Source organism: Pantherophis guttatus, chromosome 7 (genome assembly GCF_059756535.1).
Source record: "Pantherophis guttatus breed Tessera chromosome 7, ASM5975653v1, whole genome shotgun sequence".
Lineage (NCBI taxonomy): Eukaryota > Metazoa > Chordata > Lepidosauria > Squamata > Colubridae > Pantherophis > Pantherophis guttatus.
In genome coordinates, this window is record NC_142069.1 from 1,395,520 (window position 1) to 1,417,301 (window position 21,782).

At 52.7% G+C, this 21,782-nt stretch overlaps 3 protein-coding genes across 4 annotated transcripts in view; 1 reads left to right on the forward strand and 2 right to left on the reverse strand.

The window, feature by feature from the left end:
• LMF2 (lipase maturation factor 2) lies at positions 1–5,814 on the reverse strand. Its single transcript, XM_087873496.1, has 7 exons — positions 5,729–5,814; positions 4,896–4,992; positions 3,949–4,131; positions 2,991–3,159; positions 1,486–1,597; positions 1,065–1,173; positions 1–351 (listed from the first exon to the last, which is right to left on the reverse strand). The coding sequence occupies exons 1-7, from the start codon at positions 5,812–5,814 to the stop codon at positions 1–3; spliced, it is 1,107 nt and encodes a 368-aa protein (XP_087729622.1).
• Positions 1,545–17,447, reverse strand: LOC117656813 (uncharacterized). The gene is made up of 12 exons (XM_060689282.2): positions 17,176–17,447; positions 12,157–12,410; positions 11,350–11,378; positions 9,934–10,130; positions 7,936–8,114; positions 7,267–7,405; positions 6,401–6,526; positions 5,729–5,834; positions 4,896–4,992; positions 3,949–4,131; positions 2,991–3,159; positions 1,545–1,597 (listed from the first exon to the last, which is right to left on the reverse strand). Exons 1-7 carry the CDS (start codon positions 17,445–17,447, stop codon positions 6,412–6,414), a joined length of 1,185 nt encoding a protein of 394 aa, XP_060545265.2. The 3' UTR covers positions 1,545–1,597; positions 2,991–3,159; positions 3,949–4,131; positions 4,896–4,992; positions 5,729–5,834; positions 6,401–6,411.
• Positions 16,943–21,782, forward strand: part of NCAPH2 (non-SMC condensin II complex subunit H2) — a 20,992-nt gene continuing 16,152 nt past the window's right edge. The window contains exons 1-5 of one of the 2 annotated variants that reach the window (XM_060689286.2): positions 16,943–17,644; positions 17,782–17,883; positions 19,066–19,121; positions 19,457–19,541; positions 21,101–21,172. In XM_060689286.2, coding sequence (XP_060545269.2) covers positions 17,135–17,644; positions 17,782–17,883; positions 19,066–19,121; positions 19,457–19,541; positions 21,101–21,172 — 825 coding nt within the window. In that variant the 5' untranslated portion in view covers positions 16,943–17,134. The remainder of the gene's footprint in view (positions 17,645–17,781; positions 17,884–19,065; positions 19,122–19,456; positions 19,542–21,100; positions 21,173–21,782) is intronic. The other variant, XM_060689283.2, reaches the window with a different exon arrangement.

The following is a 21,782-nucleotide window of genomic DNA, read 5'->3' on the forward strand; positions in this document are numbered from 1 at the left end:
TTATTTCTTCTTCTTCATGTGCCGCAGCCCGTTGGAGGGGGTCTCGCTGGCTGCCCGGCCCTTCTCCTCCTTCCTGCGCAACTGCCCGTTCTTTTCTCCGCCCGGCTGGTCTCCGCCGCCACCGGGATCGGCCACCGCATCAACCGGCCGACTCGGCTTCTGCTTGCCTCCGGTGGGGACCCCTCCGGCCAGCAGACGGGCCCCCAGGCCTCGCAGGATGCCCACAGCCGCTGCGGTCAGGTAGAGGGACCAGATGATGGCCGGGCCGGTGTACAGGTGGAGGTGGACTCGAACTCGCTGCAGCAGGCTGGGCAGGAGGGCATCCGGGGGGCGCTTCCCGGCGGGCTTGTCCTGGAAGAAGAGGGGGAAAATCTTCAGTAAGACAGGCTCACACACACACCCCCCTCAGGATTTTTTGGGGTGACCAAGAGAGGGAGGGGGGTCCAGGTTGAGTGGAGGCTACAGGAAGTTCTCGACTTACAACAGTTCGTTTAGCGACCATCCGAGGTTACAACAGCACGGAAAAAAGGGAATTTATGACACTTTCTCACACTTATGACAGTTGCAGCAGCCCCTGGTCATAATTCAGACCCTTGGCAACTGACTCGTATTTATGACGGTTGTAGTGTCCCAGGGTCGTAGAAGCCCCTTTTGCGACCTTCGGACGAGTGAATCCAAGGGGGAAGACAGATTCACTGAACGACCATCTTACTAACGTCACGACTGCGACAATTTGCTTAACCACCATGGCAAGAAAGGTCGTAAAGTGGAGCGGAACTCACTTAACAACTGTCATGCTTAGCAACGGAAATTTTGGGTTCAACAGTCATATGTTGAGGACTGCCTGTAAATTTTTTGGGGGGCGGGGGGAGGGGGTGTACAACTGCCAAATTCCCTTTTGAAAAATATTGACATTGGAAATATTTTGTGGCTTCAATTTTGGTTGGTAAAAAAATCGACACCCATCCACCCCCGTTTCTACTCCAGACTGGGCCGACATAGCCCCCCTTCCCTCTCCTCGAAGCTGGCTGCTCCCCCCCAACCACAATGCCCATGCTCCTCACCTTGAGCCCGTGCTGGGCCAGCTGGGCTTCCAGGTTGGGGTCTCCCAAAAAGACCACCGGGTAGAATTCCTCAATCCGGTGACGCCGCCACCAATTTTGAGGGAGGGTCCTGCCGGGAGGAAATGGGGAGGGGGGAGGTGAAGCTGGATGTTTTCTCCACCCAGGGGGCTGCCTGCACTCCTTCTGGCCCCTAACTCCTTCTGGCTTGGGGTGGGGGCTACAGTTCCCCCCCCCATTCCCAGGCCTTGCTGGGGGAGCCAAATCCTTCTCGTGGAGACACAGAGAATATTTTATAGCTTTAATTGGTTTGATTGGCCTTAATTGGCCTTTCCCAAAGGGGGAGGGAGGGGGAAAAACATTTTCCTGGACTGAAGATTTCCTCCCCCAACACCGTCCTCCCTCCTCCCCACCATCCACTCACCCGTCTGTCTCTGCCTCCGTGAACCAGTACTTGTACAGCTGGGCCCGGATGTAGGTGGGTGGGTGGTCCCTGAAGGGGTACTTGGAGTCGTCCACCTGTATAAGGTGGATCACTGTAGGGAAATCGGGGGGTGGGGGGGGAGGGAGATGGGTCAGTTGGTCAGCTGAAAGAAGAAAATTGAGGGTCCCCTGCCCCCCCCCCCCATTGACATCCCTCATCATCCTGAAGATGGATGCAGGAGCCACAGAGAGGCTCTAATCTGCCTAGATCCCAGGTGGGCAGACACCCCCACCCCACATTGGAGCCCGTCTGGTACAGCCTGTTTTCTCAGACATTCATCCAGGTGTTGCCTTCCCAAAGGCAACTCCCTCGTTCTCCTGAAGGAGAGGCTGGATGTCAGGTTTCGATGTTGTCTCAAATAAAATAAATTGCATTTCCAAACAATAGTCTTTGAAGAAATCTTTCATTTTATTAAGCACGACAACCTGTCCCCAATCGTGGCATAGCCAACTCTGACTTCCTGACCCCAAACCTTCCCTTTCCGTTCCCCAATTCTCTGCGTCTCATTAGCCCTCTTCCAAATCACTCTCCCCATATCTACTACTTAAGCTCCCAGGAATGTCCCCCCTCCCATCTCATCTCCTAGGGGATATTATCTTCAGGGAAAATAAGTAGGTGAGAAGTCAAGTGTCCTCTTGCCAGCTGCTTCCTCTTCTCCTTCTTATGTCGGCACTAGAGTAAATGCAGGTTGAAGTGCTGACATCGGACTTCCGTGCGTACAAGATCCTTTTGGGTGGGCAAGGGTGAATGGCTGCAGGGGTCTTCTCGGGCCCAATCCCACCCACCCCCAGCTCCCTTCTCTGGCCGTTGCACCCCACCGTCCTGGGTCCCTGCCTCTCAACTGCGCTCTATGGTTCAAGGGGTCTCTCTGGGACCCTGAAGACAGGGCTTGGAAGAGGAAGGAAGGGAGGGAGGGAAGGAAGGAGAAAGGGAAGGAGGAAGTAAAGAAGGAAGGAAGGAAGGGAGGCAGGGAGGAAGTGAGAAAGGGAAGGAGAAAGAGGGAGGGAGGGAGAGGGGAACTAAGGAAGGAAGGGAGAAAGGGAGGGAGGGAGGAAGGAGAAAGGGAAGGAGGAAGTAAATAAGGAAGGAAGGAAGGAAGAGAGGGAGGGAGGGAGGAAGTGAGAAAGGGAAGAAGGCGAGGGAGGGAGGGAGGATGGAAGGAAGGAGAAAGGTTGGAGGGAGGGAGGGAAGAAGGAGAAAGAGGGAGGGAGAGGGGAACTAAGGAAGGAAGGAAGGGAGAAAGAGGGAGGGAGGGAGGAAGGAGAAAGGAAAGGAGGAAGTAAATAAGGAAGGAAGGAAGGAAGAAAGATTGGAGGGAGGGAGGAGAAAGAGGGAAGGAGGAGGGAAGTGAGAAAGGGAGGAAGGAGAAAGGAAAGGAGGAAGTAAATAAGGAAGGAAGGATGGAGGGAAGGAGGGAAGGAGGAGGGATTATCCAGCAGGCTCACCTTCCTTCTTGCCCTGCAGGAGGCGGTAGACGAAGCTGGTGAACCAGGGGCTGTGGCTGTGGTGGCCCAGAGCAGCGAACCACATCTGCCAGTCCAGGCGGGGCTGGTGTGGGGCCACGATGGGCGGGGGAGCGCTGATGTTGCCCGGCTTGTACATGAACTCGATCTCCTGGGGAAGTGGGCAGAGAGCGCCGGTTGGACCTCCGTGGCTCCGCCCCCTCTTCCCTGCCAGGAGGCCCCGCCCTCCCGTTTGTGTCAACCGATCAATAATATTTATCTGGCCAATGATCAGCCAAATTTAGAAGGAAAAAAAACCAAGGCATGCCAGAGTGAAGCCAATAAATACAATATCCTACTAACGGTTAGTAAAATTAATGGTAGAATAGGATTTGCAGAGAAGAGGAGGAGGAGGAAGAGGAGGGAGAGGAGAGGGGAATAATTGTGGGGTCCCTGGTGCTCTCCTAGCTGGGTCCTTTTCTTGCAGATGTCTCATGACCCAACTAGGGAACATCATCAGTGTTACAAGGGAGTGGGGTTGTGGCAAAGAGGAGGATTTAGGGCCCTTGAAGCTCTCTGAGCTGGGTTGTTTCCTTGCAGACATTTCAGGACCCATCTAGGAAACAGCATCAGTGCTAGAAGGGGGCTTTGCTCTCATTCATATACTAGTGGCTTGTCCCATCAGTATTGGTGGACATGTTTTCTCCTCGGTGGTTCCTGCATTTGGCTGTGGTTTACTGTTTGATTGTCTGATTTGGTACTTCCTGAATTGGGCTATTTCAAGCCTTACAACTGTCTCTTTCAAATGGTGGGTAGATGTTATTTATCTCTACATGCCTGTTGATGGCTGACTTGTCCGAATGCCAGGCTTCCAGGATTTCTCGAGGGTTTTGGGGTTTAGCTTGAGTCAAGGAGGATCAGCCCCCAGCCCTCCCTCTGACAGCACCCCAAAGCCACTCACCGTCCACGTTTCCTTGTCATGGCTGCCTTCCAGCACCACCTCCGGCCGCCCACCGACGCCCGTCATTCGCCGGAAGAGCCCGTAGGAATTGGCCAGCTGGTAGCGATCCACAGCCCCAAAGGCCTGATGGATGCCTGGCCAGAGCTTCCCATTGGACTCGTGCTCAATGTACGTGAAGGGAACCTGGGGAAGGAACAGAGGGATGTGATTTGAACCCACAACATCTTCTGGAAAGCAACAGCAACGACATCAAGACAGCCCAGTCGGTCTGACCCAGATCTCAGTCCAAGATGTTTTGATGAGAATCAAACTCCTGGCTGTGGGCATTGCAGTCTAATCACTGCACCACCAGGGCCTGCCTGCCTGCCTGCCTGCTTGCCTTCCTTCCCTCCTTCCTTCCTTCCTTCCTTCCTTCCTTCCTTCCTTCCTCCCTCCCTCCCTCCCTCCCTCCCTTCGTTCCTTCACAATAGCCCTTAGGCTTATATACCGCTTCACGGTGCTTTACAGCTCTCTCTAAGTAGTTACAACATAATTGCCCCCCAACAATCTGGGTCCTCATTTTACCCACCTGGGAAGGATGGAAGTCTGAGTCAATCTTGAGCTAGTCAGGATCGAACTCCTGGCAGTGGACAGAGTCAGCCTGCAATACTGCATTCTAACCACTGGGCCACCACCACGGCTGTTATGTTTTAAAGCAAGGCAGGACCCTTAAATATACTGACTTATTTAGGAATTCTGGGGGTTTTGCTGCTCGGGAGCCACTTGGGTCTCCCCCAAAATCTTCCTCCTACGGTATGATTCACCCCAATTTCTACACCCCCAAAGAAGCCCAACCACATCCGGCATGAAGCCTATTAAGGCGTAGCAACCCCTCTCAGGCTGATGCCACCAGGTATGCTCATCCTGGCCCATCTGCCCCTGCCCCCCCCCCCCCCCCCAAGACTCACCAGGCTGATAGTGAACATCCCCAGGGCAGCTGTGGCGAAAATGGCCCATTGCACGACAGCCCAGAGTTTCCAGAAAAAGCCCCGGACGCAGGCACTCCTGGGGGGGAGGGAAGGAAAGGGACATCAGGCAGGAGGTCCCCAGAGACCTCTCCAAATATTGGGGGTGATGGGACATTCCTTTAAGAGACAAAGGAGCAAAGCTGGTTCCGGGCAATTCTGGGAATTGAAGTCCACCTATTTTAAAGTGGGTAAGGTTTGAAAAAGACTAAAGAATAATAACAGAGCTGGTTAAATTGTAGGAAACAGCATTCGTGGATCTGAAAAATGGACTGTGAGGAAATGGAAGAGGAAGAGGGGGAGAGAGAAGGAAATGGAGAAAGAGGAGGAAGAAAGAAGAAGAAAGTAGGAAGAGGAAGAAGAAAGAAGAGGAAGAAGAAGAGGAGAAGGGGGAGGAAGAGGAAGGGGAGAGAGAAAGAAATGAGAAAGGGAGGAAGAAAGAAGAAGAAAGTAGGAGGAAGAAGAAGAGGAGGAGGAGGAAGGACGACCGTGGGAGTCCTCGGTGCTCTCTGAGCTTGGTGGCTTCCTTGCAGACATTTCTTGGCCCAACCAGCTAACATCCATCAGTGCTGGAAAGGAGTGGGCTTGGGGAGGAAGAGGGGGAATAGTTATGAAGGAGGAGGAGAAGAATTGGTGAAGGAAGAGAAGGAAAAATGATGGTGAAGAGGGGGAGGAGATGAAGGAGAACAGAGCCAGTTGAGTCTTGTCTTCTGGGGGTGAAATAGTGGCCTGCCAACTGCCGTCCCCTTCCTGCCCCAAGTCAACTCCCGACTTACCTGTATCCGGCCTGAAGGATCTCCCACAGCAAGGAGAGAAGCCCCACGGCCACCAGAGGGAGGGTCACCATCTTCAGCCACTGCATGAACTCGTGGAAGGTGAACGCTGGAGAGAGACCAGGTTGAGGGAGGGTGTGAATGGACGAACCGGAGCCAGGAAAGGACCCGGGTTGCCCACCCTTCTCTCTCTCTCTCGGCCCGGATCCAACAGGTTCACACAGTGTTACTGTATTGCACCCCTCTTCCAATGGGGGAGGACCCCAGGTCTCCCAGCCCCCCAGGAATTGTACCCCCAGCTCTAAAACACGAGGGTTGGGGTGGGGGCAGCTACGAGGCACCCGGGACCCCTTCAAGTCTTGCATTTCACAGGGCAAGGCCTCCTCCCCCTTGGTGAGGAGGGGGTACAAAGGGAGCAGAGTTCTTGGGGTGTGGGACAAATCTTGCACGTGTGCACTCACATGGGGGCGGTGGAGGGGAGGAGGGGGGAATCCTTGGGCAAGTCTGAGAATGTGAGAATAGGGCTGGTGGGTCAGGGCTGAGCCCCTTGCATGCCGAAATGGGGAAAAAGTTCACCCCACCGCAGCTGAGGGACTGCCAGGACACCCCACATGCCCCACATGACACCCCCCCACTGCCAACTGAAGCCCCCCCTCTCCCCCCCCAAAGAAATACCTGTCTTGGTTTCAAGGAGTCTCTTCTCCCAGTTGATGGTCAGCCCAAAGTAACGGCTGGTCCAGAAGATCAGGAGGCCGTAGACAGCCAGCTCTGCCAGCAGGGGGGGCAATCGCCAAGCCCAGCCTAAGGGCCAGAGAGGGCAGGAACAGAGGGAGGGGTCAAGGTCAAGGGGGAAGGCTTAGGGGCCCCACAGTGGCCGACCGCGGGCACTGAGGATGGGGGCCTAAGGGCCCTGCAGAGGGGGCTGGGCTGCAGCTCCCATCAGGCAGCTCCCATCAGGCAAGTACTATCAATCCCATCATGCACCTCCCATGAGATGCAGCTGGACTACAGCTCCCATCAACTGCCTTCATGCAACTCCTAATCAATCCCATCATGCAAGCACCATGAATCCCATCATGCAAGTACCACCAAACCCATCATGCAAGTACCATCAAATTCATCATGCAAGTACTACCAAACCCATCATGCAAGTACTACCAAACCCATCATGCAAGTACCACCAAACCCATCATGCAAGTACCACCAAACCCATCATGCAAGTACCACCAAACCCATCTTGCAAGTATCATGAATCCATCATGCACCTCCCCATGAGAAGCGACTGGACTGCAGCTCCCATCAACCCCTTCATGCAAGTACCATCAGGCCCATCATGCAAGCACCACCAATCCCATCATGCAAGTACCATCAAGCCCATCATGCACCACCCCATGAGAAGCGACAGGACTGCAGCTCCCATCAACCCTGCCACTCTGGATAGCCAGACAGGCGGCATGTAAACAGAATAAATAAATCGAGGAATGCGCCCAAGGGAAGCTCCTCCTCCTCCTCGTGGGGGGGCTGGGGGCTGGGGGACTCACCGCCACTGGCTTTCTTCCGCCCGTGGCCCAGCCACAGCCCCACGTGCTCGTCGTCCAGCAGGGAGCAGCTCAGCACCAGAGTCAGCAGGTTGAAAAAATTGTAGTTGCCGGTGAAAATGATCAGGGCTTGCAGAAGGACCTGGAGGAGGGTTAAAATGCAGGGAGTCCTCGACTTACGACCACAACGGAGCCCAAGGTTTCTGTGGCCAAGCAAGATAGTTGTTCAAGGAATTTTGCGCACCATTTTACAACCTTTCTCGCCCCAGTCGTTAAGTGAACCACTGCAGTTAAGTTGGTGGGACGTTTTTGCAGTGTCCCGGGGTCCCCGATTCCCTTTTTGTGACCGTCTGACCAGCAAAGTCAAGGGGGAAGCCAGACTCACTTAACGACCGTGAGACTCATTTAACAACCGCAGGGCTTCGCTTAACCAATGTGGCGAGGAAAAGTCATAAATTGGGAGCAAAACTAATTTCTTCACTTAACGACATAAACTTTGGACTCAATTGAGGTTGTAAGTTGAGGCCTACTGGCACCTGACAGTGCCAAATAAGTGTGCAAATTCTCCCTCTTAAGTTTTGCTGCGAACCTTCTCCTTGGGGGGCATTCAGACCAACCCCCCCCGCAACCCCCAGCGCTTGCCAACCTCACCTTCCCAGCGCCCGGCCGTACCTGGGTGTAGAAGGCAAAGAGGCGAAGGCGCCGGAGCGGCACGAAGAAGAGGGGCGGGATGGCGATCTCGATCACGTAGGTGGCCACGACGCTGAGCTTCTGGAACCAGAAGGGCATCTGGTGGGCAAACCAGGCGCTGGGCGTGGGGATGCACTGGGTCTCGTAGTGGTAGGTCAATGCTGGCAACAGAAGGGGAAAGGGGGAGAGAGAGAGAGAGAGAGAGAGAGAGAGAGAGAGAGAGGAGTAAGAGGAGAGAGAGAGAAAGGGAGAGACAGACAGAAAAAGGGATAACAGGAGAGAGAGGGAGAGGAGAGAGAGAAAGAAAGAGAGGGAGGGAGGGAGAGAAGGAGAGAGACAGAGAGAGGGGGAGAGGAGAGAGAGAAGGGGAGAGAGAGAAAAAGAGTGAGAAGGAAAGAGAGAGAGGGAGGGAGAGGAGAGACAGAGAAAGAGAGGGAGAGAGAAAGAAGAGAGACAGAGAGAGGGGGGAGAGGAGAGAGAGAAAGACAGTGAGAAGGGGAGAAAGAGAAAAGGAGTGAGAAGAAGAGAGAGAAAGAGAGGGAGGGAGAGGAGAAAGACAGAGAGAAAGACAGAGAGAGGGAGGGAGAGAAGGAGAGAGACAGAGAGGGAGAGGAGAGAGAAAGAAAGGGAGTGGGAGAGAGGGAGAGGAGAGAGAAAAAAAGAGAGGGAGAAAAGAAGAGAGACAGAGAGAGGGGGGAGAGAAGGAGAGAGAGAGAAGGAGAGAAAGAGAGGGAGGGATAGAAGGAGAGAGACAGAGAGAGGGGAGAGAGGAGAGAGAAAGAGAGTGAGAAGGAGAGAGAAAGAGAGGGAGGGAGAGAGGGAAGGAGAGAAGGAGAGAGAAAGAGAAGGAGAGAGAGAGAGGCAGAGACGGAGACAGAGAAAGGGAGAGAGACAGACAGAGGGGAGGGAGAGGAGAAAGACAGAGATGGAGGGAGAGAAGGAGAGAGACAGAGAGAGGGAGAGAGAGAAAGAAGAGAGGCAGAGAGAGGGGGAAGATGAGAGAGAGAAAGAGAGTGAGAAGGGGAGAGAGAGAAAAAGAGTGAGAAGGAAAGAGAGAGGGAGGGAGAGGAGAAAGACAGAGAGAAAGACAGAGAGAGGGAGAGAAGGAGAGGAGAGAGAAAGAAAGAGAGGGAGAGAAGAAGAGAGACAGAGAGAGGGGGGAGAAGGAGAGAGAGAGAAAGAGAGAGAAGGAGAGAAAGAGAGGGAGGGAGAGGAGAGGAAGGGAGAGAAGGAGAGAGAAAGAGGAGAATGAGAGAGAGAGAGGCAGAGACGGAGAGAGAGAAAGGGAGAGAGAAAGGGAGGGAGAGAGAAAGAGAGAGGCGGAGAAGAGGTGGGAATATAGTTAGTTAGTCCTTGATTTATGGATGCAAAACAGCCCGAAATTTCTATTGCTAAGCAAATCTCTCATTAAGTCACGAGAGGGTGGGAATATAGGTAGTACTCAACTTGCGACCATAGTCGAGGCCAAAATTTCTGTCGCTAAACGAGAACATTGGTTAAGTGAGTTTTGCCACTGTCGTTAAGCGAATCACTGTGGCTGTTAAGTGAAGCATGCGGGTTTTATGTTCCAAGTTTCAGTGGCTGGCAACACATCCGATTTAATGAATAAATTGAACAAGAGACTTTCTAAAACAGGGGTGCGCAACTATGGCCCCTTTAAGACCTGTGGACTTCAACTCCCAGAATTCCTGAGGCAAATGGCACATCCCTATTCTAGAACAAGATTTCCTTCCCACCCAATTAGCTTTTGGAGCTAGGGGGGGGGGGTGTCCCTGCAAAACTGTGCAACCCCACACAGAATAACAGAATTGGAAGGGACCCTGGAGGTCATCTAGTCCAACCCCCTGCTCTCACGCAGGAGAACCTGTCCTAGGGATTCGAACCGCCGAACCGCCGACCTTTTCTGATCGACAAGCTCAGCGTCTGAGCCCCCGGGGCCAACCGGTCAGGCAGTTTCTCTCTCTGTGCTGGCTGACTCACCTGTGAGCCCCCACCAGGTGGGGCAGCGGCTGGTCAGCTTCACCACCCCGGATGCGAACATCAGCCGGAAGAGCAACCAGCGCACCAGCCAGAAGGTCACCCCGTCGTGCGCCCGCCAGGTGGTGGACTTCCACTTGAGCAGGTGCAGGGGGGCCACCAGCACCGCCAGGAAGCCCGTCTCCAGCAAAAGGCTGTCCCTGGTGGAGAAAGACGAGGGTCAAAAGAGCATGGCTAGAGCGCCCTTCCCCTTGCCAACCCTCACAGGGGCTCTAGGAGGCCCTCCCCGTGACGTAGAAATCGCAGGCAGTCCTTAGGAAACGGCTATTGTCTAACTAGTTGGTCAGGCAATATATAAACTATCAATACATGTTTGTCAAAAGGTATTATATTGCTTTAAGACTGTATTGCATCATCCTGTATCCTGATTGGCTGAGCTCTGTAGCCAATGTACTTAAGGGGAAGCCTGAATCATGGCTTGTGGACACTACACCATTTTATCTGCTTATCTCTACTTGTTCTCTCTGCATGATCACTGTTTGATCATTGCTACTTGCAGTTTTCTGCTATTTATTGAATGTTATAATAGTGAACTTGTTCTTGTTTGAAACTCAAGAACTGTTTTATTGTGTAATGACAACAACTGGTAAGAAGACTTTGTACTTGGAATATCCCTGAATTGATATTTTAACTATCGCCTTATCTGTGTATGACTTGGATTGTTATTGGACTTTGCTTTACTTTTTTCTAAAAGTAAAAGACTACCACAACTCAGTGTGTCAGTATATTAACTGTGGTTATTCACTCTCAGCCGCTTTCATACTCAAGGGGTACTCTGCTCAATAACCCATAACATCGGTTATGAGCCAAGAATATCCTTAACACTTACGACCACCATTTGAGCCCTGGCTGAGTGGGTCAGGGATTCAGTGAGATTTGCTGCCCCATTTTACGACCTTTCTCGCCACAGTGGTTAAGTTAGTATCAATCCGAATAGAGAGGGGAAGGGAGCTTGGAGGTCTTCCAGTCCAGCCCTCTGCTAGAGCAGGAGATCTTATACCATTTCAGACAAGTGGCTGTCCAGTCTCTTCTTAAAAGCCTCTAGTGATGGAGCTCCCACAATCTCTGGTGGCAAGCAGTTCCACTGGTTAATTGTCCTCACGGTTAGGAAGTTTCTCCTCAATTCCTGGTTGCTTCTCTCCTCAATGAGTTTCCATCTGTTGCTTCTTGTCCTCCCTCCCTTCCCCTCTTCTTTGGGGCAGCCCCTCAAATACTGGGAAGACTGCTTAACAACTGTGGCAAGAAAGTCATAAAATGGGACAAAACTCACTGAACAAATGTCTCGCTTAGCGACAGAAACCTTGGGCTCGATTATGGTGGTAGGTTGAGCCCCACCTGTAGAAGCCCAGGGCCACTTACCATTGGAAATAGAGGAACACCTGTCCCACCTGCAGAGAGAGAACAAAAGAAGGAAAATCCAATCAGCAGCTGGAGTGGCTCGTCAGGTGCCTTCTACCTGAGTTCAGACTGGTTTTCCCCGATGTAAACCATATCCCACTGGCTGAATCTACCTGCAAAGTCTCCATCCTCCACCCCAGCCACTAACTAACCACTAACCCCACTAACCATTAACTAATCACAATGCAACAACTCCTCCCTCACTCGTTTGGCCACCCTTATGCTAGGAATTTGGGAATGGCCCTCTCTGGGATGAGACCTCCCCCCCCCCACAGAACACCCCTGTAAGGTAGGCTGGGCCAAGCATGCATGATGGCCTCAAAGTCCCCCCACGGACCTCCCAGGGAGAGGGTGTGGCTTGAACCCAGTTTGTTAGTGCAGTGTTTCCCAAACTTGGGAACTTCAAGATGTATGGACTTCAACTCCCAAAATCCCACAGCCAGCCATGCTGGATGGGGAATTCTGGGAGTTGAAGTCCACACTTCTTAAAGTTCCCAAGTTTGGGAAACACTGTGTTAGTGCAACACAACTCCCAGAATTCCTTCTTCACACTTTCTAAAGCATGGACTCCCAGAATTCCTTAGCCAGCATTTTCAAAAGGACTTCAACTCCCAGAATTCCTTCTTGGCACTTTAGAAAGCATGGACTTCAACTCCCAGAATTCCTTGCCAGCTCCTTCCAAAGGACTTCAACTCCCAGAATTCCCCAGGCAGCACCCCTGGAGGGCAGGGAAAGGTCCGGCTCCAGCCCCCCCGCCCCCCCCGGTACCTGGTAGACGGAGAGGTAAAGGCCCCAGAGGGCGAGGAAGACCAGGCTGTCCCGCAGGGGCTCCAGCACCAGGGCCCCGAAGGAGAGCAGCGTGCCCATCAGGCACAGCAGCTCCAGGCCCTGCTCCGTGTCCAGCCCCAGGTGGGGTCCCAGCCACAGCAGAGTCGGGGAGTCCCGCAGCTGCTGCCAGAAGCCTTTGCCCGTGAAGCGAAGCATCTTCCGGGCGGGCAGGATGCCATCTTTCCCGTAGAGGCCTGCAGGGAGGAAGGAGGGAGAGAGAAAGAGAGAGAGAGAGAGGCTCCAACGGGGCACCCTGGCAACGGGGGCAACGCCACACAACACACACACACACACACACACACACACACACACACACACACACAGTCATCCTAGTGCTTTTGCAGGCATCTGAGGCAGGGAAGTGGGGCCTTGGCATGCAGAGAGTCCTCGACTTACGACCACAATTGACACCCCCCACTCCCATTTCTGCTGCTAAGCAAGACAGGGAAGTGGTGCCTTGCCATGCTGAGAGTCCTTGACTTACAACCAGAATTGACCTTCTCCTCCTCTCCCCTCCTCCTCCCCCCCTCCATTTCTGCTGCTAAGCAAGACAGGGAAGTGGGACCTTGGCATGCAGAGAGTCCTCGACTTACGACCAGAATTATTTCGCCAAAAATTTCGGTTGCTAAGTGAGGCTGTTGCGAAGTGAGCTTTGCCCCCTTCTACCGCCTTTCTTGCCACCATTGTTAAGCGAAACACTGCAGCCGTTCAATGAGCCACACACTGTTGTTCAGCGAATCCGGCCTCCCTCCCCATTGACTCTGCTTGTCAGAAGGTCGCAAAAGGGGATCACCGGGGGAAGTGGGGGGGGTGGACACACTGCGGGCGTCATAAACGTGAGTCGGTTGCCAAGGGAACGCCGCAACGGTCATAAGTGTGAAAAATGGCCATAAGTCCCTTTTTTCAGGGCTGATGGCGCCACGGTTGTTAAGTGTCAGAAACAGTCCTCAGTCCCTTTTTCCGGTGCTGTTGTTAACTCTGAACGGTCAGTAAATGAACGGTCGTAACTTGAGGACTTCCTGTAAAGGGGCTTGGCCAGAAATGGTTCTCCTGGATTCCTCCCAATTCGTTGGCTGCAGGTTCCCAAAACTTACTCCAAAGTTCCTCCTGAGATATTCCACTCTTGAATCCAAGCTAAGAGCTAAAGCCCCCTCCGATAGCCCAGGGGTCTCCAACTTCGGCAACTTTAGGCCTGGCGGACTTCAACTCCCAGAATTCCCCAGCCAGCAAAGCTTAGCAACTTTAAGCCTGGCGGACTTCAACTCCCAGAATTCCCCAGCCAGCAAAGCTTAGCAACTTTAGGCCTGGCGGACTTCAACTCCCAGAATTCCCCAGCTGGCTGGGGAATTCTGGGAGTTGAAGTCCGCCAGGCTTAAACTTGCCACGATTGGAGACCCCTGCAATAGCCGGCTAATTTCCCCTTTTCAATCTTCCTTCCAATCCAAGATTAATTCTTTCCTTTTCTTCCACCACGGCATGCCTTAAAAACCTCTCCGGCATTTTAAGAAATGATTTTCTCGCTCTTCATTTTTTCCCCACTTAATGGGTTTGGCAGCCATTGTCTGCCCCTTTTTCCCCTACCAAACACACCTTTGCTTCACCCCGAATGTACACACACCGCACCCTGCGGAAAGTCAGACTGCCCTTCGCAAACTTTTGTTCATTTTCACCTCTCCGAAACCTTAAGCTAAGAATTCGGGTAAACAACTTCTGAGATTCGTTTCGTTGCTGCATTTCTTCTTTCTACAGGCAAGTCCTCAACTTACAACGGTTCCCTTAGTGACCTTTCCCTGGGAATTTGTGAGCGTTCTCCACATTTACGCCACTTGCTGCATCCCCACGTGATCCAAATCCAGAGGCTTGGCAACTGACTTGTACTTACGACGGTTGCAGTGTCCCAGGGGTTGTGTGAATCCCCTTCTGCGACCTCCGGACAAGCAGAATCAAAGGGAGAGCCAGATTCATTGAACGACCTATTTACTCATTGAACAACTGAAGTGATTCACTTAACAACGGTGGCAAGAAAGGTCGTAAAATGGGGCAAAACTCACTTAACGAATGTCTCACTTAACAACAGAAATGTTGGGCTCAATTGTGGTCGTTACGTCGAGGACTACCTATACCCGTGATGGCAAACCTATGGCCCACGTGTGCACATGCACATCAGCCAGCTGCTCTCTCTTCCAGGTTCGGCACGCATGCGCTCCAGTTTTCGCACTCGGTGCTGAAAAGATTCTCCATCATTGACCCTATACCATCCCAGACAAATGGTTATCCAATGCTAATCTTGAACGCATAGGTGTAACATAGAATTCTAGAATCCTAGGGCTATTAGTAGTAACAATATAGTAGTTGCTGGCTTGATCCCACAGTTTTGGTTAAATTTAATTGATTTTAATTGGGTTGTCTTAAATTGCGGCCAAAAATATTTAATTATTTTTAAACTGTTTTTAAATTTTGTATGTTCTGTTTTATTCTGGCTGTTCACCGCCCTGAGTCCTGCTGGAGAAGGGCGGTATACAAATTAAAATAAAACAAAATAAAATAAATAAATAAATAAATAAATAGTAACTGCGCGAGAGAGTCCTAGTGGACAATCCCTTAAATAGGAGCCAGCCATGTGCGGCAGCAGCCAAGACAATCCTAGGCTGCATCAACAGAGGGATAGAATCAGGATCACGTGAAGTGTTGATACCACTTTACAAGGCCTTGGAAAGGCCACACTCGGAATATTTGCATCCAGTTTTGGTCGCCACGATGTAAAAAAAGATGTGGAGGCTCTAGAAAAAGTTGCAGAGAAGAGCAACAGAGAGGATTAGGAGGCTGGAGGGTGAAATATACGAAGAATGGCTGCATGGATTGCGAAGGTCTAGTTTGATGAAAAGAAGGACCAGGGGAGACATGAGAGCAGTGCTCCAATATTGGAGGGGCTGCCCGAAAGAAGGGGGAAACTTAAATTTTCCAAAGCACCAGAAGGCAAGGCAAGAAACAATCAAGGAGAGAAGAAACCTAGAAGGAAGGAGAAATTTCCAGATTGTGAGAAGAATTAATCAGCGGAACTGCTTGCCTCAGGAAGTCGGGGATGCTTCATCACTGGAGGTTTTTAAGAAGAGACTGGACAGCCATTGGTCTGAAATAGTATAGGGCAGTGTTTCTCAACCTTGGAAGCTTGAAGATGGGTGGACTTCAACTCCCAGAATCCCCCAGCCAGCGCTGCTGGCTGGGGGATTCTGGGAGTTGAAGTCCACCCATCTTCAAGCTTCCAAGGTTGAGAAACACTGATATAAGGTTTCCTGCCTGAGAAAGGGGTTGGACTAGAGGACCTCTAAGGTCCCCTCCAACTCTATTATCCTGTTTAATAAAAATAAAGGACGAGGGGTGACTTGATAGCAACGTTCCAGGATTTGAGGGGCTGCCCCAAAGAAGAGGGGCGGTGGGGGGGGGGTTTCCACCTATTCTCCAAAGCCCCTGAAGGCAGGACAAGAAGCAACGGATGGAAACCGATCGAGGAGAGAAGCAACCTGGGACGAAGGAGAAGAAGACTTAACGAGTGGAACAAATTGCCTCCAGAAGTTGTGGGGGCTCCAACACTGAGATTTGCAACAAGTATTTGTCTGCGATGGTATAAGTTTTCATGCCTTGGGCAGGGGGCTGGACTAGAAGACCTCCAAGGTCCCTTTCCAGCTCTTGTTCTTCTGTTAGGGCTGGAAGGGACCTTGGAAGGTCTTCTAGTCCAGCCCCCTGCCCAAGGCAGGAGACCTTCTGGACCAGAGGTCTTCAAACTTGGCAGCTGGAAGACTTGTGGACTTCAACTCCCAGAATTCTCCAGCCAGCTATGCTGGCTGGAGAATTCTGGGAGTTGAAGTCCACAAGTCTTCCAGCTGCCAAGTTTGAAGACTTCTATTCTGGACAAATGGCTGGATCAGGAAGGGGAAATCTTTTCTCCAACAGGAGGAGGAGGAGGAGGAAGGTTGGGGTGGGGTGGGGGGGCTTGAAGGGCCCACCCAAGGCCGAGACAAAGAGGGGAGAGGGCCGGTGGGCCACACCAACCCCCCCCCGCACTCCACGTGTGAGACTGTTTGCACAACTGCTGCAGCGCCAGTGCCACGTGGAGCTCCTGGGACAGACGTGGGGGAAAAAGGGGGGGGGGCCCACAGGCTAAAAAAAAAAACACCCCATCCAGCTGGGATATTGGGAAAAGGGGGCGGGGCTAAAGCAGAGGGAGGGGCAGAAGAGAGCAGTTCTTTATGCAGAAAAAGGAGAGAGACCCCCACAGCCAAGCCCCCTCCCCCTCGGTTTCTCCCAGGGGCTGCTGAGAAAAGGGGTGCAGGGAGGAAGGGGGGGGAGTCCCAAGCAGGAGAGCCCCTTGATGGGTCCATCCTCCCCCAATTTAAAGTCTTTCAAGCGCCCCCATCCCCAAAGTGAGTGGGGGGGAGAGACCCCCCCATAAAATGAAGAAGCCCACCCAACTAACACCTGGTTCAACCCAGGGTTTATTGGGGAGGGGGCAAGGAGCTATGGGGAGGAGGATGCTTGCCCCTCTCTCCCTCCAGGGAAGCGGGGTCCGAGACACGGGTCAGGGGGGCACGTGAGGACACGGGACTCCTTTGAGGAGGGAGGGGCGCCCCCTTCAGACGTGGAGACCCTCGCGCCCCGCCAGATTTCTCCCCGGGAGGGAGCCACTGCCCAAGCCCTCCCTTGGCCGGGACACGTGGACGGCTGCAGCGGGACCCAGAGGCGGAGAAGCCGGTGCCTTCGCCCGAGCGGCTGGCGGACTTTCGGCGCCGGGCCCTCCGCAAGGTCACTAAGCGGGACACAGCCCCCCCCCCACTCCCCTCTCCCGGGCCTCTTCCCTCCCCGGACGCCCCTGCGAGGACTCGGCTTGTGCTTTGCGGGAAGGGCGAGGGCGCCCCGGGGCATGTGCAGAGCGCTCCCCTTCCGCCGCCGCCGCAGGCTCACCGGGCACCTGGACGTAAAGCGAGGCGAAGGCGGCCAGGAAAGCGGCGGCCAAGCCGCGCAGGAAGAGCTGCCGGGCCAGGCGGGGAACCTCCGAGGCCATCGCGCCTTCCGCCCTTCGCTCGCTCGCTCGCTCGGCTACAATGTAGCCAAAGGGGGCGGGGATAGAACGCGGGGGCGGAGCCGGGACCAGCGCGGGGCGGGGGGGGATGGACGTTGCGCGACGTCATCACCGTCGGCCCTTCGCAGGGGGGGGCGGCGCCTCGCGACGTCATCGCCCCTCCGTGTCGCGCGCCGATGGCGTCAGCGGCCGGGCGGGAAAATCAAAACGGCCGCCGCCGCCTCGGCCGCCGCCGCCGCCGCCATGGAGGACGCGGAGTCGCGCTTCCTGCACTTCTTGCAGCCCATCCGGGACCTGACCAAGAACTGGGAGGTGGACGTGGCCACGCAGCTGGGGGAGTACCTGGAGGAGGTAGGAGGAGGGGGAAACGGGGGGGGGGAAATCCTCGCACAACGACCCCGCGAGGTAGGCCACACACACACACACAGAGAAGGGGGGGGGGCTGCATTGTGAGCGCCCCGCCGCCTCTTCTCCTTCTCCCCCCGCAGCTGGACCAGATCTGCATCTCCTTCGACGGCGGGAAGACCACCATGAACTTCATCGAAGCGGCGCTGCTCATCCAGGGATCCGCCTGCATCTACAGCAAGAAGGTGGGAGGGGAGGGGGGGAGGGGGGTGGCCTGGAGGGGGGTGGAAGTGGTCTGCCAGGGGGACAAGGGGAGGGTCCCATGGGGGGATGGGGATGTCCGGGGGGGAGTGGTCTGCCAGGGGGAGAGGAGGAGGGGGGGCTAAGTGTTGGGGGGGAGTCGTCTGGGGAAGATTTCCAGGTTGGAGTGGGGGGTGGAATTGGTCTGCCAGGGGGACAAGGGGAGGCCCCACAGAGGGGAATGGAGGATGGACCCATGAGGGGGGGAGGGGGATGTCCGGGCTGGGCTGAGGAGAGCTCTGGGGGATGGCCTACCAGGGGGACAAGGGGAGGGCGCCATGGGGGGGGGCCGGATGGAGGATGGACCCATGGGGGGGTGGGGGTTGACCAGGTAAAGGGACAAAGAGGATGGCTCCATAAGGGTGGGGTGGGGAGGCCCCTGGGAAAGATGGCCAGGTGGGGGAAGAAATGGTGGGGGGGGGGTTAGGGTTAGGGGAGGGCCCCGTGAGGTGATCGGGATAGCCAGGTGGGGGAGATAGGTTGGCTCCAAAGGGGGTGAGAGGGATGACTGAGGGGGCACCTGGAGAGGATGGGCAGGAGGATGGCCCCATTGGGGTGGGAAATGGCCCCATGGGGGGGATGGGGGAATGCCTAAGTGGGAGGGGTATCTGAGGGGTAAGAGCCTTAAAGATGACCAGGAGGAGGGAGACGTACATTTGTTCTTTTGAGGGGCTGTTTTCCATCTCAGCCCCTTCCCCCTTGCTTCACAAATTCTTCTGAATTCACAAAATCGAGAGTTGCAGGGGAAGCAACTCCAAAGTTCCAAAGAATTAAAGAGGAGATTTTAACTGATTGTGGACAGAAGGTATTTGTAATTAACCTTCCTGTCAAGTTTGTAATTTCCTGTGCTTCTCATTCTTGGTGACTTTAACAGGCAAGATTGAGAGATGCTGTTTTATACCAATTGCCATGATTGTTTTAATTAGGGACATTGGAATGGACTCTTAACAGGGAGGAACTGATTGAGTGACTGGTCACCAGGAGCAGCAGATGGACATCCTTGCTCTCCATCAGACTGAAAATTCATTTTCAGACTTTTTTTTTTTTTTGAGCAAACTCCTTGAGGACTCTTCCTTTGGGGATTATTCTCCATTTCATTCTCTGATCTATTGCATTTGTTTTCTCAGGTGGAGTATCTTTACTCACTGGTGTACCAAGCCCTCGATTTTATCTCCAGTAAGAAGTGAGTAAACCCCTCCTTGGGAAGAGAGGAAGGAAAAAGGGAAGGAAGGAAAGAAAGAAAAAGGCAGGCAGGCAGGAAAGGGTATGAAAAATGGGCAGGAAAGAAGGAAAAAAAAAGAGGAAAGAAAGGAAAGGGGAACAATCCCATCCAGTAATGTGTTTGCTTAACAACCACTGCATTCACTTAAAGACAGCAGCAAAAGTCATAAAATCAGGTCAGTTGCAGTAACTGTGAGGCTCTATTACGGTTGTAATTTGAGGACTGCCTGCATTTTCTGGAATAAACTGCTGATTTCCCTTCTGTGTCTCTCTGTCGTAATTCTTCTTACAACTTAGGCGGGAGAAACAGCCCATGTCAGTCGGTGCGGATGGGACCGACGGGGATGTCAGCGCCGGACCAGGAGCAGAAGAAGAAGAAGAGGTGAGCTCCGGGGTGTTGAATCCAACAACCACAGCAAATCATGGCCATAAAACGCCTTCTTCAGCCATTGTGAGACATTACTAGTTACAGATTACCAGGTGGATCCAAACCCTGCGTTCAGAGTTTTACTGTGCCACAGGAAGTCTCGTTTCCTCCGTTTTGCCAAAGCAGTTGCCAGGGTGGATTTGATTCAAGTCGATTTAAATCGTGATTTAAATCACTAGTAAAAAGGCTTGATTTAAATCGACTCGATTTAAATCATAATTTTTAAAGAGCAATTCTGGCCGGTTGTTGACTCGCCGAGAGTCCCAGTATTGCAGAATATACAGCCTCCTCATGCTACAGAACTAAGCTCCATTTCATGCTGAATAAATTAAATTATGAATTTATCTTAAATAGAAAATGATCTTTAGGTAGATTTTTACTCCAAAAGCATTTTATTAAAATAAATTGGAAAAACATCAAAAAAATCTGATTTTTTAAAAAATTTATTTATTTATTATTCTGCACGCTCCCTTAAGCGTGCAGAAACAGCTGTATGTCAATCTACGTCTCCCGTGGGCGTGAAGTTTGCCATCGGTTGCTTCCCCCGCACACGTTATAGACTTCATTAATGCTCTTGCTTAGATCTTTTAGGCTGATTTTAACCACGTTAATGTAATGTCGGTCCTGATGAGTCAGTATAAAATGCTTGCATCTACCGCTGCTCGTCTTTTAACTGAATTGTTTAAATTATTAAAAGGGACTAATTGTTTTAAAATAAGATTTGTCTTACCAGTTTGTATCTAAAGTGGTGCGGTGGCCTAGAGGTGGAGCTCTCACCTCACAATCAGGAGGCTGTGAGTTCAGTCCAAATATTTCTCTTTCGGGGCACAATGAGAATATTTCTGCTGAACAAAACTCCGCATTAGCGACAGGAAAGGCATCCGGCCAGTAAACACTCAGCTCCATTCAGTTGCCCAGACTCCACCCCGCAAGGGATTATGGGGTTGTTAAATGATGATGATGATGGTTACCAGTCTGTATCTGAATTGTAAAGGAATGGCAGATAAGGGGTGCCCACGACCTGTCTTTTACTTGGGTCAGCTTTCATTCCGTCCAGCCAAGGCGGGGGCAGAGGCTCTTTCTGGCCCAGACAGCTCTTTCCTTGGTTTCTTTTCTGATGGAGTGTATCAGGGTTCCAAGTAACACCCCCAATGAAAGAAGACTCCAAGGCAAGGAATTGCTCATTTTATTAGAGATGTCATATTGGGACATCTGGGAAAACCCGAATCTGAAAACTTCCAGGTTTTCCCCACCCAAAAGAAAGTCCAAGTCCCTTCCCCCTGCACCCACATGTCCGTCACACGGTCCAATCAAGGCACCGTCTCAACTGGAGTTGGGATCCAGGGCAGGATGACCTTGACTCTCTGAGAAAGGAATGTTGTTTTGACTACATATCACCCAGGCTCCATACAATCCTCCCTCCCGGTTTCCCACAGCACTGAATGGGGCAGCCCTGAAGACCCAAAGTAAAAGGTGGCTTCCAGGACTAACAGGCTGCCTCTTTCTCCATGCAGTTCCTCTCCTTGGACGACATCCAGCAGGCCAGCAGAGCCAACATGGACCTGAGGGACGACCAGCAGCACAACGTTAGTGGCTCCACAACTTCTGAACAAGGGCAGGGGGGCATAAGGAAGCCTTGCGCAGCTTTGTCTGCTCCCAGGGCTACACACAAACGCACACACACACAACACCTTTGCAAGTTTACAAGAAGTCCTCGACTTACAACGACTCGCTTAGAAACCAAAGTGAACAACGGCCCTGAAAAAAGCGACTTTTGACCATTTTTTTCTCACTGATGACCATTGCAGCATTCCCCACAGTCACGGGATTCAAATTCGGACGCTTGGAAATTGCCTCGTATTTATGACGGTTGCCGTGTCCCCGGGGTCATGTGGTTCCCTTTTGCGACCATTCCGGCAAGCAAAATCAATGGGGGAAAGCCGGATATGCTTAACGACCGGGTTACTGACTTCCCAACTGCAGTGAATCGCTTAATGACTGTGGCAAGAAAGGTCATTAAATGGGGCAAAACGCAACCAACGTTGGGCTCCATTGTGGTCGTAGCTCAAGGACTGCCTGTACTATGATTGCTGTCGGCTCACCGAGTAGGCAGTAGGGGCTGGTGGGCTGTAGTTGCAGGTACTCCTCGATTTACGGCCGCAATGGAACCTAACATTTATGCTGCTCAGCAAGACA

Coding starts and splice junctions, on each gene's coding strand:
- LMF2 (XM_087873496.1), bottom strand. CDS start 5,814: ATGCAGTGGCTGAAGATGGTGACCCTCCCTCTGGTGGCCGTGGGGCTT. Junction 1,598..2,990: donor CCTGCAGGGCAAGAAGGAAG/GTGAGCCTGCTG, acceptor ATTTCCCTACAG/TGATCCACCTTATACAGGTG. Junction 352..1,064: donor TGGCCCAGCACGGGCTCAAG/GTGAGGAGCATG, acceptor CTCTTCTTCCAG/GACAAGCCCGCCGGGAAGCG.
- LOC117656813 (XM_060689282.2), bottom strand. CDS start 17,447: ATGACGTCGCGAGGCGCCGCCCCCCCCTGCGAAGGGCCGACGGTGATG. Junction 10,131..11,349: donor GTGTTCCTCTATTTCCAATG/GTAAGTGGCCCT, acceptor TTTCTCCACCAG/GGACAGCCTTTTGCTGGAGA. Junction 7,406..7,935: donor TCTTTGCCTTCTACACCCAG/GTACGGCCGGGC, acceptor ACCCTCCTCCAG/GTCCTTCTGCAAGCCCTGAT.